At 39.4% G+C, this 23,717-nt stretch overlaps 1 protein-coding gene across 2 annotated transcripts in view; it reads left to right on the top strand.

The window, feature by feature from the left end:
* Window positions 1–20,674, top strand: part of LOC133601424 (hairy/enhancer-of-split related with YRPW motif protein 1-like) — a 57,643-nt gene extending 36,969 nt beyond the window's left edge. Inside the window, exons 2-6 of one of the 2 annotated variants that reach the window (XM_072913017.1) lie at window positions 14,259–14,461; window positions 14,529–14,601; window positions 14,668–14,751; window positions 16,521–16,596; window positions 19,644–20,674. In XM_072913017.1, the coding sequence (XP_072769118.1) occupies window positions 14,376–14,461; window positions 14,529–14,601; window positions 14,668–14,751; window positions 16,521–16,596; window positions 19,644–20,182 (858 nt within the window). In that variant the 5' untranslated portion in view covers window positions 14,259–14,375 and the 3' untranslated portion in view covers window positions 20,183–20,674. Of the gene's footprint in view, window positions 1–14,258; window positions 14,462–14,528; window positions 14,602–14,667; window positions 14,752–16,520; window positions 16,603–19,643 lie in introns of both variants that reach the window. The other variant, XM_061954509.2, reaches the window with a different exon arrangement.
* The last annotated feature ends 3,043 nt before the right edge of the window (window positions 20,675–23,717 follow it).

Raw genomic sequence — 23,717 nt, 5'->3', positions numbered from 1 at the left:
TTTATTATTGAAGTCACAAAGTGCATTATTTTTTTAAACATGTCTCAAAACAGCAGCTTGAGAGAGCATGAGGAGGTTGAAGTGGGCGGGGGGGGGGTTGAGGTGCAGGTGTGGGGGTATGGGGTAGCGGGTGGTGTATATTGTAGCGTCCCGGAAGAGTTAGTGCTGCAAGGGGTTCTGGGTATTTGTTCCGTTGTGTTTATGTTGTGTTACGGTGCGGATGTTCTCCCGAAATGTGTTTGTCATTCTTGTTTGGTGTGAGTTCACAGTGTGGCGCATATTTGTAACAGTGTTAAAGTTGTTTATACGGTCACCCTCAGTGTGACCTGTATGGTTGTTGACCAAGTATGCGTGCATTCACTTGTGTGTGTGAAAAGCCCTAGGGCCGGCAGTGCCTTAAAGGTTTATTTTAAAAAGTCATTAATTTTACTTTTTGAAACCGATACCGATCATTTCCGATATTACATTTTAAAGCATTAATCGGCCCATAATATCGGCAGTCCGATATTATCGGACATCTCTAGTTCTATGTTAGTAAAATCCGAGAAAACAGTGGTACCTCGAATCGCATGAAAACAGAACAATTTAAAACCAATGAATTAACACCAAAAAACACATTTTAAAGAAAATAAGTATTTTTTACATGCCTAAAACAATATGAAATACAAACATTTAAATCCATAAAAAGTAAAAAAAATACATAGAAAATACATATAAATGTATACATGAATATTTAAAACATAATGTAATATAATATAATATACCAGTATATATTATATACTGTATTTATAATATGTAAATATCAATTTAATAATATAATATATCAGTATATATTATATACTGTATTTATAATATGTAAATATCACATATGGCAGCACGGTGGTACAGGGGTTAGTGCATGTGCCTCACGATACGAAGGTCCTGAGTAGTCCTGGGTTCAATCCCGGGCTCGGGATCTTTCTGTGTGGAGTTTGCATGTTCTCCCCGTGACTGCGTGGGTTCCCTCCGGGTACTCCGGCTTCCTCCCACCTCCAAAGACATGCACCTGGGGATAGGCTGATTGGCAACACTAAAAATTGGCCCTAGTGTGTGAATGTGAGTGTGAATGTTGTCTGTCTATCTGTGTTGGCCCTGTGATGAGGTGGCGACTTGTCCAGGGTGTACCCCGCCTTCCGCCCGATTGCAGCTGAGATAGGCTTCAGCACCCGCAACGACCCCAAAAAGGGACAAGCGGTAGAAATTGGATGGATCATATATATGTTATATTTTATAATGCTACTATGGTACATTTTTAGTCTACTTTATACCTGCATTACCCTTTCCATCCTTTGTAACTGAACTTCTGTGTGGAGCAATTTCTCTTGTGGATCAATAAAGTTTGTCTAAGTCTAAGGCCATGTCTACACTAAGTCGTTTAACCCCTTAAACTAATAATTATTTAGCCTAAGCCACGTTTCAGCCACACTAAACTATCGTTTAAGGTCCCCCTCCTCGGACAAATTTTTTCACGGGTAAGTCAGCCGTGTATTTCTGGAATCTCCGGCTCTTAGCTTTGTATGGACTCATTGATCGTTTACAAACTGAGTTCGGAGAGGAAGTGACGCCAGAAAAACCTCGCCCACACAGGAAGTGAAGTCAGAAAGAACGCCACAGCCAGCTTCATAATAAAGCGGCTTCGTAACTCGGAGCTAACCACTTCAAATATGGAGGCGAGTCATCCAGACATGCCCGTGTTTCTCCTTCTTCTACATGTACAGACGCTTGTGGAAATCACACATGAATACCTTAAGAGAAAGCGATTGCAGCTGTTTGGGATATAACACTTCTCAGATGGCAAGAGAACTTTCCAATGTCCGGCCTGTGTCAGCTGTGATGCTACTTAGCGGAAAACTTTGTCTATTTGTCGAAGGAGAGTCAACGAGAATGCGAGCTCCCGGGGATGTGACAAAAAAGATAGCGTGTGCTTTGTATTACCTGGCCGTCGGGGAAAACATTGAATGCGTTTGGACTGGCAAAGCAGACTGTATCAGTTATTGTCCGATCATTATCTTATAAAATTCGAAGTTCTGACTCATTGTCAAAAAGCTAATACCGGTAATAATAATAACTGCTATAGCAGCCGCAACATTAATGCTGCCACAACGATGACTCTTGCTGACCTCCTGCCTTCGGTAATGGCACCATTCCCAAATTATGTTGGCTCTATTGATAATCTCACTAACAACTTTGACAATGCCTTGCGTGAAACCATTATATATATTAGCACCGCTAAAACGAAAAAGGGCCCCTAAAAGGCGCACCCCATGGTTTACAGAAGAAACTAGAGCTCATAAATTATCATGTAGAAAGCTGGAATGCAAATGGCGCGCGACGAAGCTTGAGGTTTTCCATCAAGCATGGAGTTATAGTTTAATAACTTATAAACGCATGCTTACCTTAGCTAAAGCTAAATATTACTCAAATCTCATCCGCCTCAACAAAAACGACCCTAAATTTTTGTTTAGTACAGTAGCATCGTTAACCCAACAAGGGACTCTTCCCAATAGCTCCACCCACTCGGCAGATGACTTTATGAATTTCTTTAATAAGAAAATTGAACTCATTAGAAAGGAGATTAAAGACAGCGCATCCCAGCTACAACTGGGTTTTATTAACACAGATACGACTGTATATACGACGGATACTGCCCTCCAAAATAGTCTCTGTCTTTTTGATGAAATAACATTAGAGGAACTATTACGGCGTGTAAGTGGGATAAAACAAACAACATGTTTACTTGACCCACTTCCTGGGAAACTTATCAAGGAGCTTTTTGTATTATTTGGTCCATCAGTGCTAAATATTATAAACTTATCACTTTCCTCTGGCACTGTTCCCCTAGCATTCAAGAAAGCGGTTATTCATCCTCTGCTCAAAAGACCTAACCTCGATCCTGACCTCATGGTAAACTTCCGTTTATTTCGAAAATCCTCGAAAAAATTGTTGCACAGCAGCTAAATGAACACTTAGTGTCTAAGAATCTCTGTGAACCTTTTCAATCCGGTTTCAGGGCAAATCACTCTACGGAGACAGCCCTCGCAAAAATGACTAATGATCTATTGCTAACGATGGATTCTGATGCGTCATCTATGTTGCTGCTACTTGATCTTAGCGCTGCTTTTGATACCGTCGATCATAATATTTTATTAGAGCGTATCAAAACACGTATTGGTATGTCAGACTTAGCCTTGTCGTGGTTTAACTCTTATCTTACTGACAGAATGCAGTGCGTCTCCCATAATAATGTGACCTCGGACTATGTTAAGGTAACATGCGGAGTTCCTCAGGGTTCGGTTCTTGGCCCTGCACTCTTTAGTATTTACATGCTGCCGCTAGGTGACATCATACTCAAATACGGTGTTAGCTTTCACTGTTATGCTGATGACACCCAACTCTACATGCCACTAAAGCTGACCAACATGCCGGATTGTAGTCAGCTGGAGGCGTGTCTTAATGAAATTAAACAATGGATGTCCGCTAACTTCTTGCAACTCAACGCCAAGAAAACGAAATGCTGATTAGCGGCCACCGACATTTATTTAATAATACCACCTTAACATTTGACAACCAAACAGGGACGGCGTGGCGAAGTTGGTAGAAGGGCGGTGCCAGCAATCGGAGGGTTGCTGGTTACTGGGGTTCAATCCCCACCTTCTACCATCCTAGTCATGTCCGTTGTGTCCTTGGGCAAGACACTTCACCCCTTGCTCCTGATGGCTGCTGGTTAGCGCCTTGCATGGCAGCTCCCGCCATCAGTGTGTGAATGTGTGTGTGAATGGGTGAATGTGGAAATACTGTCAAAGCGCTTTGAGTACCTTGAAAAAAAAAGCGCTATACAAGTATAACCCATTTATTTATCATTTAAACAATTACACAAGGCGACTCGGTAAAGAATCTGGGTATTATCTTTGACCCAACTCTCTCCTTTGAGTCACACATTAAGAGTGTTACTAAAACGGCCTTCTTTCATCTCCGTAATATCGCTAAAATTCGTTCTATTTTATCCACTAGCGACGCTGAGATCATTATTCATGCGTTCGTTACGTCTCGTCTCGATTACTGTAACATATTATATTCGGGTCTCCCTATGTCTAGCATTAAAAGATTACAGTTGGTACAAAATGCGGCTGCTAGACTTTTGACAAGAACAAGAAAGTTTGATCATATTACGCCTATACTGGCTCACCTGCACTGGCTTCCTGTGCACTTAAGATGTGACTTTAAGGTTTTACTACTTACGTATAAAATACTACACGGTCTAGCTCCAGCCTATCTTGCCGATTGTATTGTGCCATATGTCCCGGCAAGAAATCTGCGTTCAAAGAACTCCGGCTTATTAGTGATTCCCAGAGCCCAAACAAAGTCTGTGGGCTATAGAGCGTTTTCTATTCGGGCTCCAGTACTATGGAATGCCCTCCCGGTAACAGTTAGAGATGCTACCTTAGTAGAAGCATTTAAGTCAAATCTTAAAACTCATTTGTATACTCTAGCCTTTAAATAGCCCCCCTTTTTTAGACCAGTTGATCTGCCGTCTCTTTTCCTTTCTCCTCTGCTCCCCCCTATCCCTTGTGGAGGGGGAGACACACAGGTCCGGTGGCCATGGATGAAGTGCTGGCTGTCCAGAGTCGGGACCCGGGGTGGACCTCGCCTGTGCATCGGTTGGGAACATCTCTGCGCTGCTGACCAGTCTCCGCTCGGGATGGTTTCCTGCTGACCCCACTATGGACTGGGCTCTTACTATTATGTTGGATCCACTATGGACTGGACTCTCACAATATTATGTCAGAACCACTCGACATCCATTGCATTCAGTCTCCCCTAGAGGGTCGGGGTTACCCACATATGCGGTCCTCTCCAAGGTTTCTCATAGCCATTCACATCGACGTCCCACTGGGGTGAGTTTTTCCTTGCCCTTATGTGGGCTCTGTACCGAGGATGTCGTTGTGGCTTGTGCAGCCCTTTGAGACACTTGTGATTTAGGGCTATATAAATAAACATTGATTGATTGATTGATGTATGTAGTGGACTCAACGTCTCGGTCCAGAGTATATAGATCAGTGGTTCTTAACCTGGGTTCGATCGAACCCTAGGGGTTCGGTGAGTCGGCCTCAGGGGTTCGGCGGAGGTCAAGACACACCCGACTCATCGTGTAAATACAAACTTCTCCCTATCGGGGTATTACGGATACGGCAACAGCTGACTGGTTTGCAGGTGTGTAATTTGTTGTGAGTTTATGCACCCTATGTTGGTTTTGTTCTTTGAACAACGTGATGTTCATGCACGGTTAATTGTATGCACCAGTAAAAAACATGGTAACACTTTAGTATGGGGAACATATTCACCATTAATTAGTTGCTTATTAACATGCAAATTAGTAATATATTGGCTCTTAACTAGTCATTATTAAGTACTTATTAACAGTGTTGGGTTAGTTACTGAAAAGCAGTAACTAGTTACAGTTACTAGTTACTTCATTTCAAAAGTAACTCAGTTACTAACTCAGTTACTTACACCAAAAAGTAATGCGTTACTGTGAAAAGTAACTATTTAGTTACTTCTTTTTTCTTTTCTTTTTTAAAGCTCCAATTAATGCCCTTTTAGCCTTCATTTCAGTACTGTTATTGCACTGGAGAATAATACAATCTGTTGATCAACTTGACATGCATTTGCATCACTCAACTCTGCTAAGCCATGTGGTCTACATACAACACACAAAGACAAAGATATGTTACAAAGGCCAATTTGTTTCTGGCCAGAACAAATTGACAAAACTATTTTAAATAGCTGCAACATAACATACATAAGTAACAAACAGCATAATAACAGCATAGATGTAAACCAAGAAAGGCACACACTACATACACAAAGTCTAACCAGGCATTTTCTTCCTCAAGTAATTCTTATACAAAATCATGTCTGAAACCCAGAACACTACACATTTCCCCAGTTTTAGTTTAGAGATAAGGAAAGATTGGCCTGGCCCACTAGGATCCCTCTTTATGTTTGTGAACTTTATAGTCTATACATTTAGAGTGATGTGATAATCAAACACTCTAGAAGTCTAGAATGAAAGAGTATATAAGAGAATTGACAGCAACGTTCCCTCTCAGGAGCGCGCATGTGCAATTGCGCACTGCTCAAGCGTCCTCTGCGCACGGCAAATCTATGCCACGCACAAAATCAAATAAAAAAATAAGCGCATAACAATTTTCGACACGACACGGACACGACAGAGAAAACCGTTTTCGTCATCATTGTTCAAATATTGTAACGTCTGTCGAGACGCTTTGAGGACATGAATTCCATCCATCACTTTACTGAGCAACACTCTTTACTGTCGGCCATAAACACATTACCAAAACATTAGTAAAAAAAATTATATCTAGCAAAACTGGTCATTTTCTGCAGTACAAACCAGACCAAAAGCAACTTTGTTATATCAACAGCAGCCGCTCGCTCTCTCACGTGCGCCAACACTTGCACATATGGCACTTAGCCAGTGATGCGTTTACAGCCACACAAAAAGTCGGACAACTCCAACACCACACATAAAGTGACATTCCAGGTCGTTACACTATGATTTACCAATCAAATGTGTGCTTATTCTAGTGTCATTTATTAGGAATCTTAATTTATAAATATTAATCATTAAATGCTGTTAGTATATTAAATAAATACTAATAAAAATATATTTTTTACAAACAGGAAGTTGCAGGAATGTACACATGATCCCCTGCTTACATCTCATTGTGCAACATGTGAATGTTTTAATGGGAACTAAATGCAATGTCTGAAAGGGGTACAAATTATTTCCAAAGCAGGACCTCCACCCAGACAAACAATACAAGTACACAGTTCATGAAAAACAATATTTTTTGTTATTGTCATTATAAGTGGGCCTAAACACTTATATTAGAAATGGAAATGACTGCTGTCATTTGATTCTAATAATAAGAGAATGTTGTCTGTCTATCTGTGTTGGCCCTGTGATGAGGTGGGGACTTGTCCAGGGTGTACCCTGCCTTCCGCCCGAATGCAGCTGAGATAGGCTCCAGCGACCCCGAAAGGGACAAGCGGTAGAAAATGGATGGATGGATGGAGATGTAAGTTGTTATTTAGTGAGGTTTGGGACAGGTGGGCTGCTGGTGTAGCCACAGTGTGCACGTCTAAAGTTGCTCACATGGACTCCACTCAATGCTCAGGGACTTTTTGCATTTGCTCACACATGAACAATTAGAGGGAACATTTATTGACAGAGTGTGTACCTTCAGCGGTGAATGGTGGTGGTGGTGGAGGTGAAGTGGCATCAGAGTCTCTGTCTCTCTTTACTAGCTTCGTCGAAGCATGTTGCTATGTAGCTTGTTTCAGCAGATTTGAATTGCTGTTTTGGGCAGTAGATGGCATCTTTGATCCAAAGCACAATTTACATTTAACTGAAATGTTATTTTCTTTGTGCTCGACAAAAGAAAAGTAGTGAAAATATCTCCATGTTAGCAAACTCGACTTCTGGCTCCGCCATGATCAGACACGCCCCCCCCCCCCCTCGCTCCCCACACTCACACTCAGACACACCCACACAGAGCGCATGTCTCTCTCTCTTCTCCGGCTTGTGACACAAGAAGAATCAGAACGATGACACAGCAGCCCTCCGATAAAACACACTTTATACTACATAAAAAGTAACGTAATATAACGCAGTAACGCATCATGTAGTAACGGTAACGGAGTTACTGAATATAAAAAAATAACGCGTTAGATTACTAGTTACCGCCGAAACTAACGGCGTTACTTTGTAACGCGTTAGTCCCAACACTGCTTATTAATGCCTTATTCGGCATGGCCTTATTATAACCCTAACCCTCTAACCCTGACCCTAACCCTAACTAAATAACTCTAAATTAAGTTTTTATCACTTAGAATATGTTCCCTTAGTGTCCAAATAACTCTGAATTAAGTCTTTGTTACTTAGAATATGTTCCCCATACTAAAGTGTTATCAAAACCATATAATTTTGTCTTGAATTTGAAAAAAAAAAACATTTTATTTTTCACTAAAGAAGGGTTCGGTGAATGCGCATATGAAACTGGTGGGGTTCGGTACCTCCAACAAGGTTAAGAACCACTGATATAGAGTCACCAAAAAGGAATGGACCATGAAGGTGAAGACAAAAGAGTGAGGAGTGTCCTGACCAGATATGTAGATCTTGAGATTGATCAATGTTTAATGTTCTTTATCACATTGTTTACGTGTCTAATACAGATTTGATTAATTTATGATGTCTCAGGTGTGATGCACTACAATAGGGCCCCACAGCACACTGGATTCCAGTTCATTGAAATACCACAACACTGGATATTGTTCACATAAGTTCCATTTAAGAACTTGCGCACAAAGCAACACTGGAGGTGACTATGATGTGCGCATTTTGCGCGCATGCATACTAGGTCGCGTTGTCCCGGCGGACGGAGGGGGGCGGGGGTCTTAAACGGTGGCATTGTTGTGTGTGGACATGGCTAAGGTTAGGTGTGATTTACCCTGGATAACCTTATCCGGCTTAGTGTAAACTGGGCCTTAGTCTATAATGTTTACCTTTACTGAACACTCTTGTTGGCAAAAACAGCAATGAGAGGAGGGGGAGGAGAGCGCCACACTTTTGTACTCTTGAGTTCTTTCTTGAATTCACCTTCTTTATCCAAGTGTTGGCACATGTGCTTTCTTATAGCCAGGAATGCAGGGACGACGACTGTGTGCTCACATGACTTTGTTTACGTCGACCGAGGCCATCTCAAGCATGCGTTAGACAGCACTTTGGGCACAACCACGCATCCCCACAGCAGCATTCTCAAATTTGACTTTCTGAACTTCCTTTGGCCCCATTATGGGTTATTGTGCATCAAACACAGCCACACTGGCCATTTTTTCCACATAAACTTGGATTCTTTCTTTGGGCACTCGAGCCTGCGTCATGATATGTGAGTAAACAGACTAGTTTGTAAGGTGCAATCAAATCAAATCAAATCAACTTTATTTATAAAGATGTGTCGTACAAAAACTAAGACATATGTCTGGCAATAATTGTCACCAAAAAAACGAATCGCAAGAAAATCAAGGTATAGTGAACCCTTGTTTATCGCTGTTGATTGATTTCGTGCTTCCCCGAAATAGGAATTGTTATTCATAAATCAAATATTTGTATAGCTACATCATGAAAAATAACTTTTAAATATATTCTTTACCATTACGAGAGTCCTTTAGACATGTATATCATCGCTTAGTCACCTTAAAGGCGGGACTGGATGCTGTCTGAGGCTGAGCCAATCAATAGCCACAATACAGAAGTGTGCGCTCTGATTGTTTGTTTGGGTGTTATTTAGTGGCCAATATAGTTATATATTTTAGTCCATTTAGCCATTGTTATGCTTGAAAATGCTTAATTCAGGCAAAAAAAAAGAATCTGCGATGAAGTGAAGCCGCAATCTTGTAAGTGTGACAGTACCAAAGTATTACTTCAAATATGCATTAATCTGTCTATAGTTCAGTACATTTTGACTTGACTTGTTATACAATTTTTTCACCAAAAAATCAAAAGTTTATTTTCCCTGGTATAAGGGAAAACGCTTTGGGAAATATGACTATTTATTAAAGGTGGGACTCTTTGGGCGCCTCATGATTCGATTCCAGTTGTTGGGGTGATGATTCCATTAGGAATCGGTTATCAATTAAACACGATTTTCGTAATACATTGGTATATAAATTATAAAAAAAAACTTTTTTAAAACAAGATATAGATTACAAAACCTCCTCTTGTTTGCTGACGTACGAGTTATACTAGAAAAACTTTTTTTTTAAATTATTTTGAAAATTGTATCTTCAAAAATCACAAAATGTTAATCAATCTAGTAAAAGAAAATATAGCAACTCCAACCCACTGCCAGCTTTACAATACTTAGAAATTTACAAAGCAATGAAGAAGACATACATTAAAAAAGTCATGATATCAATAATATCATAATATCAATAATAGTCCAAACTGTTATTCTTAAAAAATAAATTATAATTTGCAATATATATATATATATATATATATATATATATATATATATATATATATATATATATTTATATATATATATATATTTATATATATATACTTAAATATATATACTGTATATATATTTAAGTATATATATATATATACATTTGAATGTATATTTATATTTAAATATATATATATATATATATATGTATATATATATATATATATACATTTGAATGTATATTTTTATTTAAATATATATATATATAGATGTATATATTTGAATAAATATAGATATATATTTTAATACATATATACAGTATACATATATATTTGAATAAATATATACCGGTATATATAAATATATTTGAATATATATATATATATATATATATATATATATATATATATATATATATATATATATATATATATATATATATATATATATATATATATTATATATATACATACAGTATACATATATAAATATATATATGTATATAAACAAATTCTCAAAATTATACATTTTCTGATTTAATTTGAGTTTTATAATGTTATGTTAATGGTTTGTAATGTTATTTTCTATTGCATTTGGGGATGCACGCTTTTCATTGGACAACGATAGAATGATCCGTTTAACTAGCTTTAAAGTTATGTAAGTTAGTTCATGAGTAAAACAAGCCTGCCTCCTGTCAAAGTAAAAGGGGGTGGGAGTACAGAATAAAGCAGTACCACCTCAGGTGACGGCATAAACACTTTTATATATAAACATTAATGTATCAGTTACACGCCGCAACACAGACATTGAAAGCTACTGTGTTTTTAAATAGTCTGCTCTTTGACCCCGGCACATTAGCGCGGTCACAATGTTCTCACCTTGACTAGACCACCCGAGACCCACACTGTGACACACTTCCATGAGTCCACAGTGTACATAAGTCAGGGGGAATGTTTGTTCGTGTCGCTCATAAGCAAAAGCCGCTAGCATGTAGCTTGAGCCTTTCAAAACGTGGCTTCCTCCCGGTTTCCCAGCCCCGTGCGCTCTGATTTGTGGATGAATGATTCCCTGGGAAGCTCGCTCCGCTGACCTGTTTGCAGTCTCCTAGGAGAGCGCCTCGCTAATGTTGTCGGGCCTCCCCAAAGCTATTCAGCTCTGTGGCGGATCACACAGCTGACGGCGGACAATGAACAAATGAACACCACGCTCGGCTAATAGGCCGTGTGTCCGCCACAACGGCGAAGAGGCGCCCGCTGACGGCCAGCTGAAAAGAGGCTTCAAGCCAGGAAGAACAGGCAGTGGGAACCCAACCATCTTTTTTTTAACAACATGATGCACGAGAGGAAGGAAATGCAGGGATCCTTTGATGATCACATCAACTGCAGACTGAGTCGTACTGTAAGGGAGGGCGATACTGACATTTTAGGATCAACCCGATACCAAGTAAAGGCAGGGCAGTCACACCGATACCATGACTTCTTTTTTCATATGTTCTCTTTAATGTGTTTCTGAAAGCTTATTTGAAACCCATTACAAAAATAAAGTGCATAAATATTTTCACTATTAACTGTAAAAAACAACAACTGGTAAATCAGAAACATCCATCCATTTTCTACCGCTTATTCCCTTCGGGGTCGCGGGGGGCGCTGGAGCCTACCTCAGGTACAATTGGGCGGAAGGCGGGGTACACCCTGGACAAGTCGCCACGTCATCTCAGGGCCAACACAGATAAACAGACAACATTCACACTCACATTCACACACTAAGGCCAATTTTTGTGTTGCCAATCAACCTATCCCCAGGTGCATGTCTTTGGAGGTGGGAGGAAGCCGGAGTACACGGAGGAAACCCACGCAGTCACGGGGAGAACATGCAAACTCCACACAGAAAGATCCCGAGCGCAGGATCGAACCCCGCACCTTCGTATTGTGAGGCAGACGCACTAACCCCTCCGTGCTGCCATATATATATATATATATATATATATATATATATATATATATATATATATATATATATATATATATATATATATATATATATATATATATATATATTAGGGATGTCCCGATCCGATATTTGGATCGGATCGGCCGACGATATTTGCCAAAAAATGCGTATCGGCAAGGCATGGGAAAATGCCGATCCAGATCCAGTTTTTTAAAAAACTCCGGTCCGTGTTTTCCAACGCACCTATCTAAATAATACATTCCACTTTTCTGCTGCTCCCTAATTTCTGTTCCGCATTTTCCAGCACTCCTTCAACACATCCACAGGTCTGTGGATTCTCACGCAGTTGCTTTTAGCTGCTGGCATTACATGACAGGCTCTTCTCACTCTTTCCTGTGTCTACCTCTCACAGACAGCAAGCGCACCTTCTTACACACGTCACATACTGTCACGTCATACGTCACATACGTATACGTCCTCCCCGAGCAGAGGGGTAGCAGCATGGCTAACGTTAGCTGTGATGCTAGCGCAGCTGTGCTAGCAACGCTCCCTCTAAGGTGCGCGCCTGTGCAATTGCGCATAGCAAATCTATGCCACGCACAAAATCAAATAAAAAAATAAGCGCATAACAATTTTTGACACACGGACACGACAGAGAAAACAGTTTTCGTCATCATTGTTCAAATATTGTGACTCCATTCGGTGCCACACGCCCACACCATCAAAATGCCGAGGCAAACATTTCCAGATCAACACCGTATGAAAACAATAGTGATTTTTTTAGTTGTGATTTCCTTCTCTGCATAAAAGTTTAAAAGTAGCATTTATTAATGCAGTATGAAGAAGAATATTTTAATGTAGACACATAGAATCATCATACTGCTGTGATTATATGCATCAAGTGTTCATTCAAGGCTAAGGCAAAATATCCACATATATATGGTGTATCGGGACATGGACTAAACATATCCACATATATATGGTGCATCGTGACATGGCCTTAAAATATCGCAATATTAAAAAAAGGCCATATTGCCCAGCCCTAGTTCAATGATGCCATTTCTGTTTGTCATGTATAATTTTGTCTATTTTGTGTTTATCCTTGAATAAACAGGTCAGTTTCTTGTTACCAACCATTGTGTATTATTCAAACTCCCCTAATTCAGCTGGCTAGTTGTTATCAAGAGTACTAAAACCCTTTTCAACATGATTCTGACAACTAAGTAGGCTAAATAACTTTAAACTTTAATACATGCTCGGATAGGCCAGTATCGGTCAGTATCGGTATCGGTCAGTATCGGTATCAGATCGGAAGTGCAAAAACAATATCGGTATCGGATCGGAAGGGCAAAAACCGAATCGGGACATCCCTAATATATATACATATACATATATACACATACATATACTATATATATATATATATATATATATATATATATATATATATATATATATATATATATATATATATATATATATATATATATATATACATACATATACTATATATATATATATATATATATATATATATATATATATATATATATATATATATATATATATATATATATAATAACAATAGTAACAGAAAAATTAAATTAAAAAATTGTTTGTAGATTGTAGACAGGAAATTACTAAATTTGATAGTAAAGTAAAATCATACCTAAACATTTTTCATTGCATTATAAAAACTATACTTTTTTTTCTTTTTTATAATTGTATAGTAAAGATAAAATAAAACATTTGTACCTAAACATTTTTCATAACATTATAAAAATTTACTATTTATAAACTTGTGGTTTGACTTTTAACTATGTATAAATCTGTAGTTGTGATTAGTTGTAAACTGTGCACCATAACACTTTCAGTTCAATTTAAAAAAAATTATAATAAACCATATTTATTCCAAAAAAATTTAACATAAAAATGTATCATATTATATTTGCTTTTACTTTTAGTACCATATAGAGCTGTATTTTTTTTTTTTTTTTAATCTAGGTTAGCATAACAAAAAAAAATGCATCAACGCAAACCCACAAGTTAGACTTTTTAAATGTCACATACTGTATATTTCTGGTCATACTTGTATAACATGCAGTTAAATTGCTAATACCGTGCACATCAAATGTTAATATTAACTAAACAAGTACTCTATGTAAGAAGTAACAACAAAAACACAATATACCCTGACCTGACATCACTCCTATTGAAATCAAAACTGTGCAGGCTCAAGCCCCTCCCACTTGTCGGCGAGGCCCCGCCCCCTCGGAGCCCAAGGAGCGAGTTTAAAGACAGTCCCTGCTGAGAGCTGCTGTCACAGCTCGCACGTCGTGTGGTCGAAACATGAAGAGAAGCCAAACTTACAGCTCGTCAGACAGCGACTTGGACGACAACATCGAAGTGGAGAAAGACAGCGGCGACGAAAATGGGTTTGTTAAGCTTTTTTTTCTTAACTTGACTATATATTTGTACTCTTATATTCTTACTGTGTTGCAGTCCTGCTGACTGTCACGACTCCACGTCACCTTCCACGACCACTCAGGTTCAAGCCAGGAAACGACGCAGAGGAGTGAGTACTTTTTATTAGTCCTACTACTCGAAGTACTTCTTCTCTTACTCTGGAAATCGATTCTAGATCATCGAGAAAAGGAGACGCGACCGCATCAACAACAGTTTGTCTGAGCTGAGAAGACTGGTGCCAAGTGCGTTCGAGAAACAGGTAACAATTCATTTTTACATTCATACTGACACCCGGGAGGGACAAGCGGTAGAAAAATGGATGGATGGACAGTATTACATATTTTTTGGAGGGTTTCTTACTTTTTTGTAGATAAATACCAAAATGCTTAATGAGGGATACAATTGCTTTGTGCTCTTTTTGCTTGCGCCTATTAAACATCTTTGTCAGCTAGTGAAAACTGACCTGGGACCTGTTTTGGACAAACACTAATCCAGACCTGGGCAAATTAAGGCCCGGGGGCCACATGCGGCCCGTTAAGCTTTTCAATCCGGTCCCAAATAATTGTTTCAGATCTTTAAGATGGAAAGTGTAGCTGCCATTATGATGTGCAGTGATGTTTTCTAATGACCGTAAGTCTTCAACTATACAAAGTATTTCAATGGTTGGAATCTGCGCTTATGGATGATATACCAGTCGCTATGGTAATGTAATTAGTTACTAGGGGTGTGGGAAAAAATCTATTCGAATTCGAATCGCGATTCTCACGTTGTGCGATTCAGAATCGATTCTCATTTTTAAAAAATCGATTTTTTTTTTTCATTTAGTCATTTTTATTTTTTTTATTTTTTTTATTTTTATTAATCAATCCAACAAAACAATACAAAGCAATACCATAACAATGTAATCCAATTCCAAAACCAAGCCCGACCCAGCAACACTCAGAACTGCAATAAACAGAGCAATTGAGAGGAGACACAAACACGACACAGAACAAACCAAAAGTAGTGAAACAAAAATGAATATTATCAACAACAGTATCAATATTAGTTACAATTTCAACATAGCAGTGATTAAAATCCCTCATAGACATTATCATTAGATTAAAAAAAAAAAAAAGAACAATAGTGTCACAGTGGCTTACACTTGCATCGCATCTCATAAGCTTGACAATACACTGTGTCCAATATGTTCACAAAGATAAAATAAGTCATATTTTTGGTTCATTTAATAGTTAAAACAAATGTACATTATTGCAATCAGTTGATAAAACATCGTCCTTTACAATTATAAAAGCTTTTTACAAAAATCTACTACTCTGCTTGCATGTCAGCAGACTGGGGTAGATCCTGCTGAAATCCTATGTATTGATTGAATAGAGAATCCTTTTGAATCGGGAAAAAATCGTTTTTGAATCGAGAATCGTGTTGAATTGAAAAAAAAAAGGATTTTGAATCAAAGCGTGACCCCAAGAATCGATATTGAATCGAATCGTGGGACACCCAAAGATTCACAGCCCTATTAGTTACTATGGTCATCTAATTAGTTACTATGGTGATCTACGTCACAGCAGCTCAGACGAGGCACCAAGGAGTGTGGGCGGGAAGCGTTTCCACAGACACGGAAGGAGATTTTCACAACAAAGTTTTAAAGATTAGTGATGTATCAGATTGTAGGTGGGTTTATTTTGTACCCTTTGCGTTCATATTTCACTGTTTGTTGCATTTTTGTTGCGTTTCACTTGATTGTAAAATATGTCGATCAAAAGAAGGCGTGACATTCATATTTTGTCAATATTCAGTGTTTTATCGTTCATAGAAAATTTTAAAATTCCATTACGTTTTTTTGAGGCAGTCTGTCATAACGTTTTTAGCATTCAATCAGACATTATTGTGAGGCTTTGTATTAGTGTTCCTAAAAATAGATATACTGGCCCCAGACACATTTTTTTCTCTAAATTTGGCCCCCCGAGTCAAAATAATTGCCCAGGCTTGCACTAATCCGATGTTGCAACTTGCCAAACTGTGCAGGGATCAGCCAAACTGGAAAAAGCCGAAATCCTGCAAATGACGGTGGACCATTTGAAGATGCTGCATGCATCTGGAGGTAAAGGTAAGATGCATTCTGACATGATACGCTCATATCACAGATATCATAAATATATAAAATGGTATGATGTAATGAAATGATATGAAAAGATATGATATTATTGCATAAGATTGTATGACAGGGTATGATATAAAGAAAACAATCACGTATATGACATGAATACGATATAACTAAATGATGTAAAAGGCTATAACGACACATTCTATTATAATATGATATTGCTATGGTATCACTGTATATGATAGGGTATGATATGCAATGCTAGGCGTGATATAATATGACACAGTATGGTGCATATTGGTATGATTGGGTATGGTATATGCTATTTTATGTCACATTGTGTACAGCGTGATAGGGTAGGTTATGCTCTATTATGTTGTGATATTACAGTATCCTAACCAGTATGATGTATTATATATAGTATGATAGGATGTGATATTGTCACACCCCGGGTGAAGGTAATGTAACCTTTGCAAACAGGACTTTCAAATCAAGGATGGCAAGGCACGCAGTTGTTAACAGTTTACAAACATTTATTTAAACCCCAAAGTGTCAAAGGTGAACAACAAATCAACAGGAAACCAAGCATCAAAATCTGCAACAGTAACACATGAGGAATAGTAAACATAGATTCTAAATCAATTTCAAAGTCGCATGCGTTAAATCAAGCGTAGGCCGAAATAATTCATCAAAATAAGCATATTTAAACTTAATCCGAAGATAAATTATCCATTAAAACAAAATAAATGTATTCACAATCAAATGTCAATAATGAAATATGTCAAAGTAAAGAATTAAATCATCAAAACAGATTTAGCAAAATCAATTAGCAAAGCAACCAAACTCATTTAAGCGGTTCCAACACAACAGATTATCATCATCAAAATAATCCCCTCAGTAGATGTTAGGTGATGCATGGACACATGACTGACAACCTCCTCTGCCAGAAAATAGCATTTTTCCACTCCCACAAGCTGGGACCAATTTGACGCGGGGGATTAAGAATGCTTTTTTTTTGTAAATACACCATAAATAAACCATCACAAGTCTTTAAAGTATTCACATTTGAGCTTGTAGATCCGTCAGTTTTGCTACAGTGGATTCAGGCTTGGAGATCATACCTTGTAAATGTCTCTAACAGCCAGCTTTTGAGAACCGTTGTTCGTCCCAAATTGGGCCTAATCAGTGAGGGCAGGTGTGTTCACCTATATAACACCCTCAGCCCCACCCTGACTCTTTTAGCCACCAGTTCAGAGTTTGTCCACGTTGTGCTTCCTAACTATTGTATGACACAGCATGATACATACTATGATAGGGTTGATACAGTATGATGCAATATATATTGTATGTCACAGCATGATACATACTATGATAGGGTTGATACAGTATGATGCAATATATATTGTATGACACAGCATGATACATACTATGATAGGGTTGATACAGTATGATGCAATATACATTGTATGACAGGGTCTGGTATGCTATCTTATGGTCTGATATGATAGTACACCGTATGGTATGTTATTGTTTGATAGTGTATGGTATGTTATATGACAGGACACAGTATATGTTATCGTTTGATAGTTTATGGCAGGGGTGTCAAACTCAAATACAGAGTGGGCCAAAATTTAAAACTGAGCAAAGCCGCGGGCCAAGGTTGAACAAATTAACCTTTTAATAGGGACCCAAACAAGCTTTGCATTGAATATTGAACAAGCAAGGCTTATATAACTCTATAGTCACATGCAAAATCGAGTTTCGAATAATAATAATAATAATTAAACAATATCAATGGCATATCAAATACAATTTAAATAAAAATTGAATGCCTCTTTTTTATTTGCAGCCTTCTGAGGTAAATATCAACATTAACTTTTTCCACAGGCTAATAAATTTGAAAATAAAATAACAATGAATAAACCAACCATTCAGGACTTTAAACTGCTCAGTTTGCAACACACTGATCTAATCTGATGTGCCCAAGCTAGATACCTGCCATCTTTTCTTGGATGCTAGTTCATTAATGTCGGGGCTCAGGCTTTGAGCTGAGGCAACCTTCATTATCGAACAAAGGTGTTCATCAGTCATTATATCTCGTCCACCCGGACCACAGTCTTGGGGGCGTGCCTTAAATGCACTGCCTTTAACGTATTCTACGAGCTATCGTCACGTCCGCTTTTCATCCATTCTAGCATCATTCAGACCCAGTCACAAGATATGTGTGGCTTCTGTTCGCACACACGAGTGAATGCAACGCATACTTCATCAACAGCGATACAGGTTACACTGAGGGTGCCAGTATAAAAAACGTTAACACTGTTAGAAATACACACCACACTGTGAATCCACACCAAACAAGAATGACAAACACATTTTGGGAGAACATCCGCACCGTAACACAACATAAACACAACATAACAAATACCCAGAATCCTTTGCAGCACTAACTCTTCCGGGACGCTACAAAATACACCCCCGCAACCACCAAATGTCCCCCCCCCCCACACCCACCTTGTCGCGTCCCGGAAGAGTTAGTTTGGCTCGCGGGCCAGAGTTTGACACCCATGGTTTATGGTATGCTATACTATGGTATGATAGGATACAGTCTGATATGTTATAGTTCGATAGTGTATAGTATGCTTTATTATGATATGATGTTAAGACACAGTAGGATAAGTTATTGTTTGATATTGTATGATATGCTATAATATGATATGACGATAGGACACAGTGTATGTTATAGATTGATAGTGTATGATATGCTATAATATGATATGACGATAGGACACAGTATAACATGTTATCGTTTGATAGTGTATGGTATAAAGTTAAAGTACCAATATGCTATAATATTGTATGATAGCACACACAGTATGATATGTTATCGTTTGATAGAGTATGGTATGCTATATTATGGTGTGAGGTACATCACATGTGACGTCATCATATATGTGTGATATGATATGACATGATCCAGTATGATATGTTCTAGTATGATAAGGTATGATATGTTCCTAATTGTGTGCCTCCATCACCGCCAGGTTTCTTTGAGGCTCAGACCTTGGCAAAGGATTACCGCAGTCTGGGCTTCAGGGAGTGTTTGGCCGAGACGGCTCGCTTCCTGAGCATCATGGAGGGTCGGGACAGCACGGACCCCCTGCGCCTCCGCCTGGTGTCCCACCTGAGCAACTACGCCTCCCAGAGGGAAGTGCAGGCCGGACTAGAACACTTGGCCTGGGGCTCCGCCTACGGGGCTCCGCTTCCCCATCCCCTCTTGCTCCAACCCCCCCAGGGCAGGACCCCCGCATCCAGAGGAAACAGTCGTCCGTCCTCCACATCCTCCTCCGCCGCCGAGGTCTCGGGGGCGTCCAGGCTCCTGCCCCCCGCCGAGTCTCTCAGGGCCCCCAAAGGGCCAAAGGTGTCGCCGCCCCTCCTGTCGTCCCTCTCCTCGCTGTCAGCCTTCCCCCTCTCCTTCGGCGCTTTCCCGCTCGTCTCCCCGGCGACCCTCGGCACAATCGCCCCCCCTTCCGCCCTGTCCAAGCCCTACAGGCCCTGGGGCACGGAGATCGGGGCCTTCTGAAGCCGAGGGGACTGAGTATCATAGCTATAGCACACACAGGTGACCTTATTGCTGGCGGACATTATAGATATGGATTATTAAAAGTGATTTAGCTAACATGCACTCTCTTGTTTGAGGGATGAAACACATTTAGTGGTCACGTTGTCATGGATATTTAATATAGACTCACGCCAAACTAACTTCCTGGCAATGGGACACTTGCCTTTTTGTATTTGTCATATTTTTCTATCAATAAATCACATCTAAAATGTGTAAAAATTTAAATTAAAAAAAAGGAACAATGCAGGCATGGTTGTAATACGTATGTATGTTATATGCAGCTAAAAAGTGAACAAATAGGTTATGCTTGTACTAGTCAACTGTGCAAGTGCACCTAATCAAGTGTCCAATGCTTGTATTAAGACAGTGTTTTTCAATCTTTTCTGAGCCAAGGCACATTTTTTTAATTGAAAAAATCTAAAGGCACACCACCAGCAGAAAACATTAAAAAATGAAACTCAGTAGCCGATACTGACAATAAAAAGTAGTTCTCACAATTGTTGGATATGACTTTAAACCATAACCAAGCATGCATACACTATAGATCTTGTCTCAAAGTAGGTGTACTGTCACCACCTGTCACATCACGCTGTGACTTATTTTGAATTTTTTGCTGTTTTCCTATGTGTAGTGTTTTAATTCTTGTCTTGCGCTCCTATTTTGGTGGCTTTTCCTCTTTTGTTGGTATTTTCCTGTAGCGGTTTCATGTCTTCCTTGAACGCTATTCACCGCACCTGCTTTGTTTTCGCAATCAAGAATATTCCACTTGTGCGGACGCTATCCTCCTTTGTGGGGACATTGTTGATTGTCACGTCATGTACGGATGTACTTTGTGGACGCCCTCTGCTCCACACGCTGTAAGTCTTTGCTGTCGTCCAGCATTCTGTTTTTGTTTACTTTGCAGGCAGTTCAGTTTTAGTTTCGTTTTGCATAGCCTTCCCTAAGCTTCAATGCCTTTTCTTAGCACTCGCCTTTTATTTATTTTTGGTTAAAGTGTTAGATACCTTTTTACCTGCACGGTGCCTCCCGCTGTCGTCTGCATATTGTGATCACGACAAACCATGTTCCCGACATCTACAAAGCAATTAGCTACCTGCTGCCACCTACTGATATGGAAGAGTATTACACGGTTACTCTGCCGAGCTCTAGACAGCACAGACACTCAACAACGGCACATTTGCGGATTATAATTACTGGTTTGCAAAAAATATTTTTTAACCCAATTAGGTAAAATTACATAATCTCCAAGAGCACACCAGACTGTATCTCACGGCACACTACTGTGCCACGGCACAGTGGTTGAAAAACACTGTACCTAGCAACTGTGCAGGTGTACCTAATCAAGTGTCCTATGCTTGTACTCAGCAACTGTGCAGGTGTACCTAATCAAGTGTCCTATGCTTGTACTAAGCAACTGTGCAGGTGTACCTAATCAAGGGTCATATGCTTGTACTAGGCAAATATGCAGGTGTACCTAATCAAGTGTCCTATGCTTGTACTAAGCAACTGTGCGGGTGTACCTAATCAAGTGACCTATGCTTGTACTAAGCAACTGTGCGGGTGTACCTAATCAAATGTCCTATGCTTGTACTAAGCAACTATGCAGGTGTACCTAATCAAGGGTCATATGCGTGTACTAGGCAAAGGTGCAGGTGTACCTAATCAAGTGTCCTATGCTTGTAGTCAGCAACTGTGCAGGTGTACCTAATCAAGTGACCTATGCTTGTAGTCAGCAACTGTGCAGGTGTACCTAATCAAGTGTCCTATGCTTGTACTAAGCAACTGTGCGGGTGTACCTAATCAAGTGTCCTGTGCTTGTACTAAGCAACTGTGCAGGTGTACCTAATCAAGTGTCCTATGCTTGTACTAAGCAACTGTGCGGGTGTACCTAATCAAGTGACCTATGCTTGTACTAAGCAACTGTGCGGGTGTACCTAATCAAATGTCCTATGCTTGTACTAAGCAACTGTGCAGGTGTACCTAATCAAGTGTCCTATGCTTGTACTAAGCAACTGTGCGGGTGTACCTAATCAAGTGTCCTGTGCTTGTACTAAGCAACTGTGCAGGTGTACCTAATCAAGTGTCCTATGCTTGTACTAAGCAACTGTGCGGGTGTACCTAATCAAGTGACCTATGCTTGTACTAAGCAACTGTGCGGGTGTACCTAATCAAATGTCCTATGCTTGTACTAAGCAACTGTGCAGGTGTACCGAATCAAGTGTCCTATGCTTGTACTAAGCAACTATGCAGGTGTACCTAATCAAGGGTCATATGCTTGTACTAAGCAAATGTGCAGGTGTACCTAATCAAGTGTCCTATGCTTGTACTAAGCAACTGTGCGGGTGTACCTAATCAAGTGACCTATGCTTGTACTAAGCAACTGTGCGGGTGTACCTAATCAAATGTCCTATGCTTGTACTAAGCAACTGTGCAGGTGTACCTAATCAAGTGTCCTATGCTTGTACTAAGCAACTATGCAGGTGTACCTAATCAAGGGTCATATGCTTGTACTAGGCAAATGTGCAGGTGTACCCAATCAAGTGTCCTATGATTGTAGTCAGCAACTGTGCAGGTGTACCTAATCAAGTGTCCTATGATTGTAGTCAGCAACTGTGCAGGTGTACCTAATCAAGTGTCCTATGCTTGAAAGCAACTGTGCCGGTGTACCTAATCAAGTGTCCTATGCTTGTACTAAGCAACTGTGCAGGTGTACCTAATCAAGCGTCCACGCTCCATAGAAGCTGATATGAAAGGAATGGAGGTGTTCCATTTTTGTGGTCTTGCTCCTCCGCTGCAGCAGGTAAGTCCGTAACCGAAGCCAAAAAGTATTGTTGCCCTGCTGAAAAGCCAGGAAATCATTAAGCGCGCAGAGGAAATCCTTTACAATGTTGCCCTGACCTCACCGCCTTGGGTTGGTCCAAAGCGGAGACAATAGTGTGAACAGGAAGCGGACAATGGAGGACAAGCGCTCACAAGCAGGGGCGGCAGGAGGCAGCTGCGACCGACCCAGGTGATTTTTCTTGGAACGTTTTATTGTGCAGACAAAGATGAAGTCAAGCGCTTATTGAATGTTTTACGACACTATAATATTGCATTATAGTGGCTAAGAGCATCTTTTTTTACTCACCTGCAGAGAGTAACAGGCATCTATTTGAGCCTTATTCGTATTTATACTAAATCATGTATTTTTGTTACTATTTTCCGCAAATCAATACTTAATAAAATGTGATTTTTTTTTCATGTTAATATAGTTAGTTACCTGACCTAACTTCTGAGGACACTGCAGGCTACAGTGACTTTGTTTTAAACAAAAATATAGCAAACTTTTTTAAATAAATGAGCTGAGACTGCAGGTTGCATTTTATTTTGTTCAGGCATACATCAAATTGTTGTTTGTGGATTTTGGTACTTTACATTTAGTTTTTTGTTTTCTTGGATGCATTTTAACATTTATTGTCATTTTTGTTTAAATTTGTTGTATTTATTATTTTAGTGT

This window comes from Nerophis lumbriciformis, linkage group LG04 (assembly GCF_033978685.3).
Source record: "Nerophis lumbriciformis linkage group LG04, RoL_Nlum_v2.1, whole genome shotgun sequence".
NCBI lineage: Eukaryota > Metazoa > Chordata > Actinopteri > Syngnathiformes > Syngnathidae > Nerophis > Nerophis lumbriciformis.
Note: the sequence above shows the minus strand (reverse complement) of the source record. Positions and strands in the feature narration are given on the sequence as shown.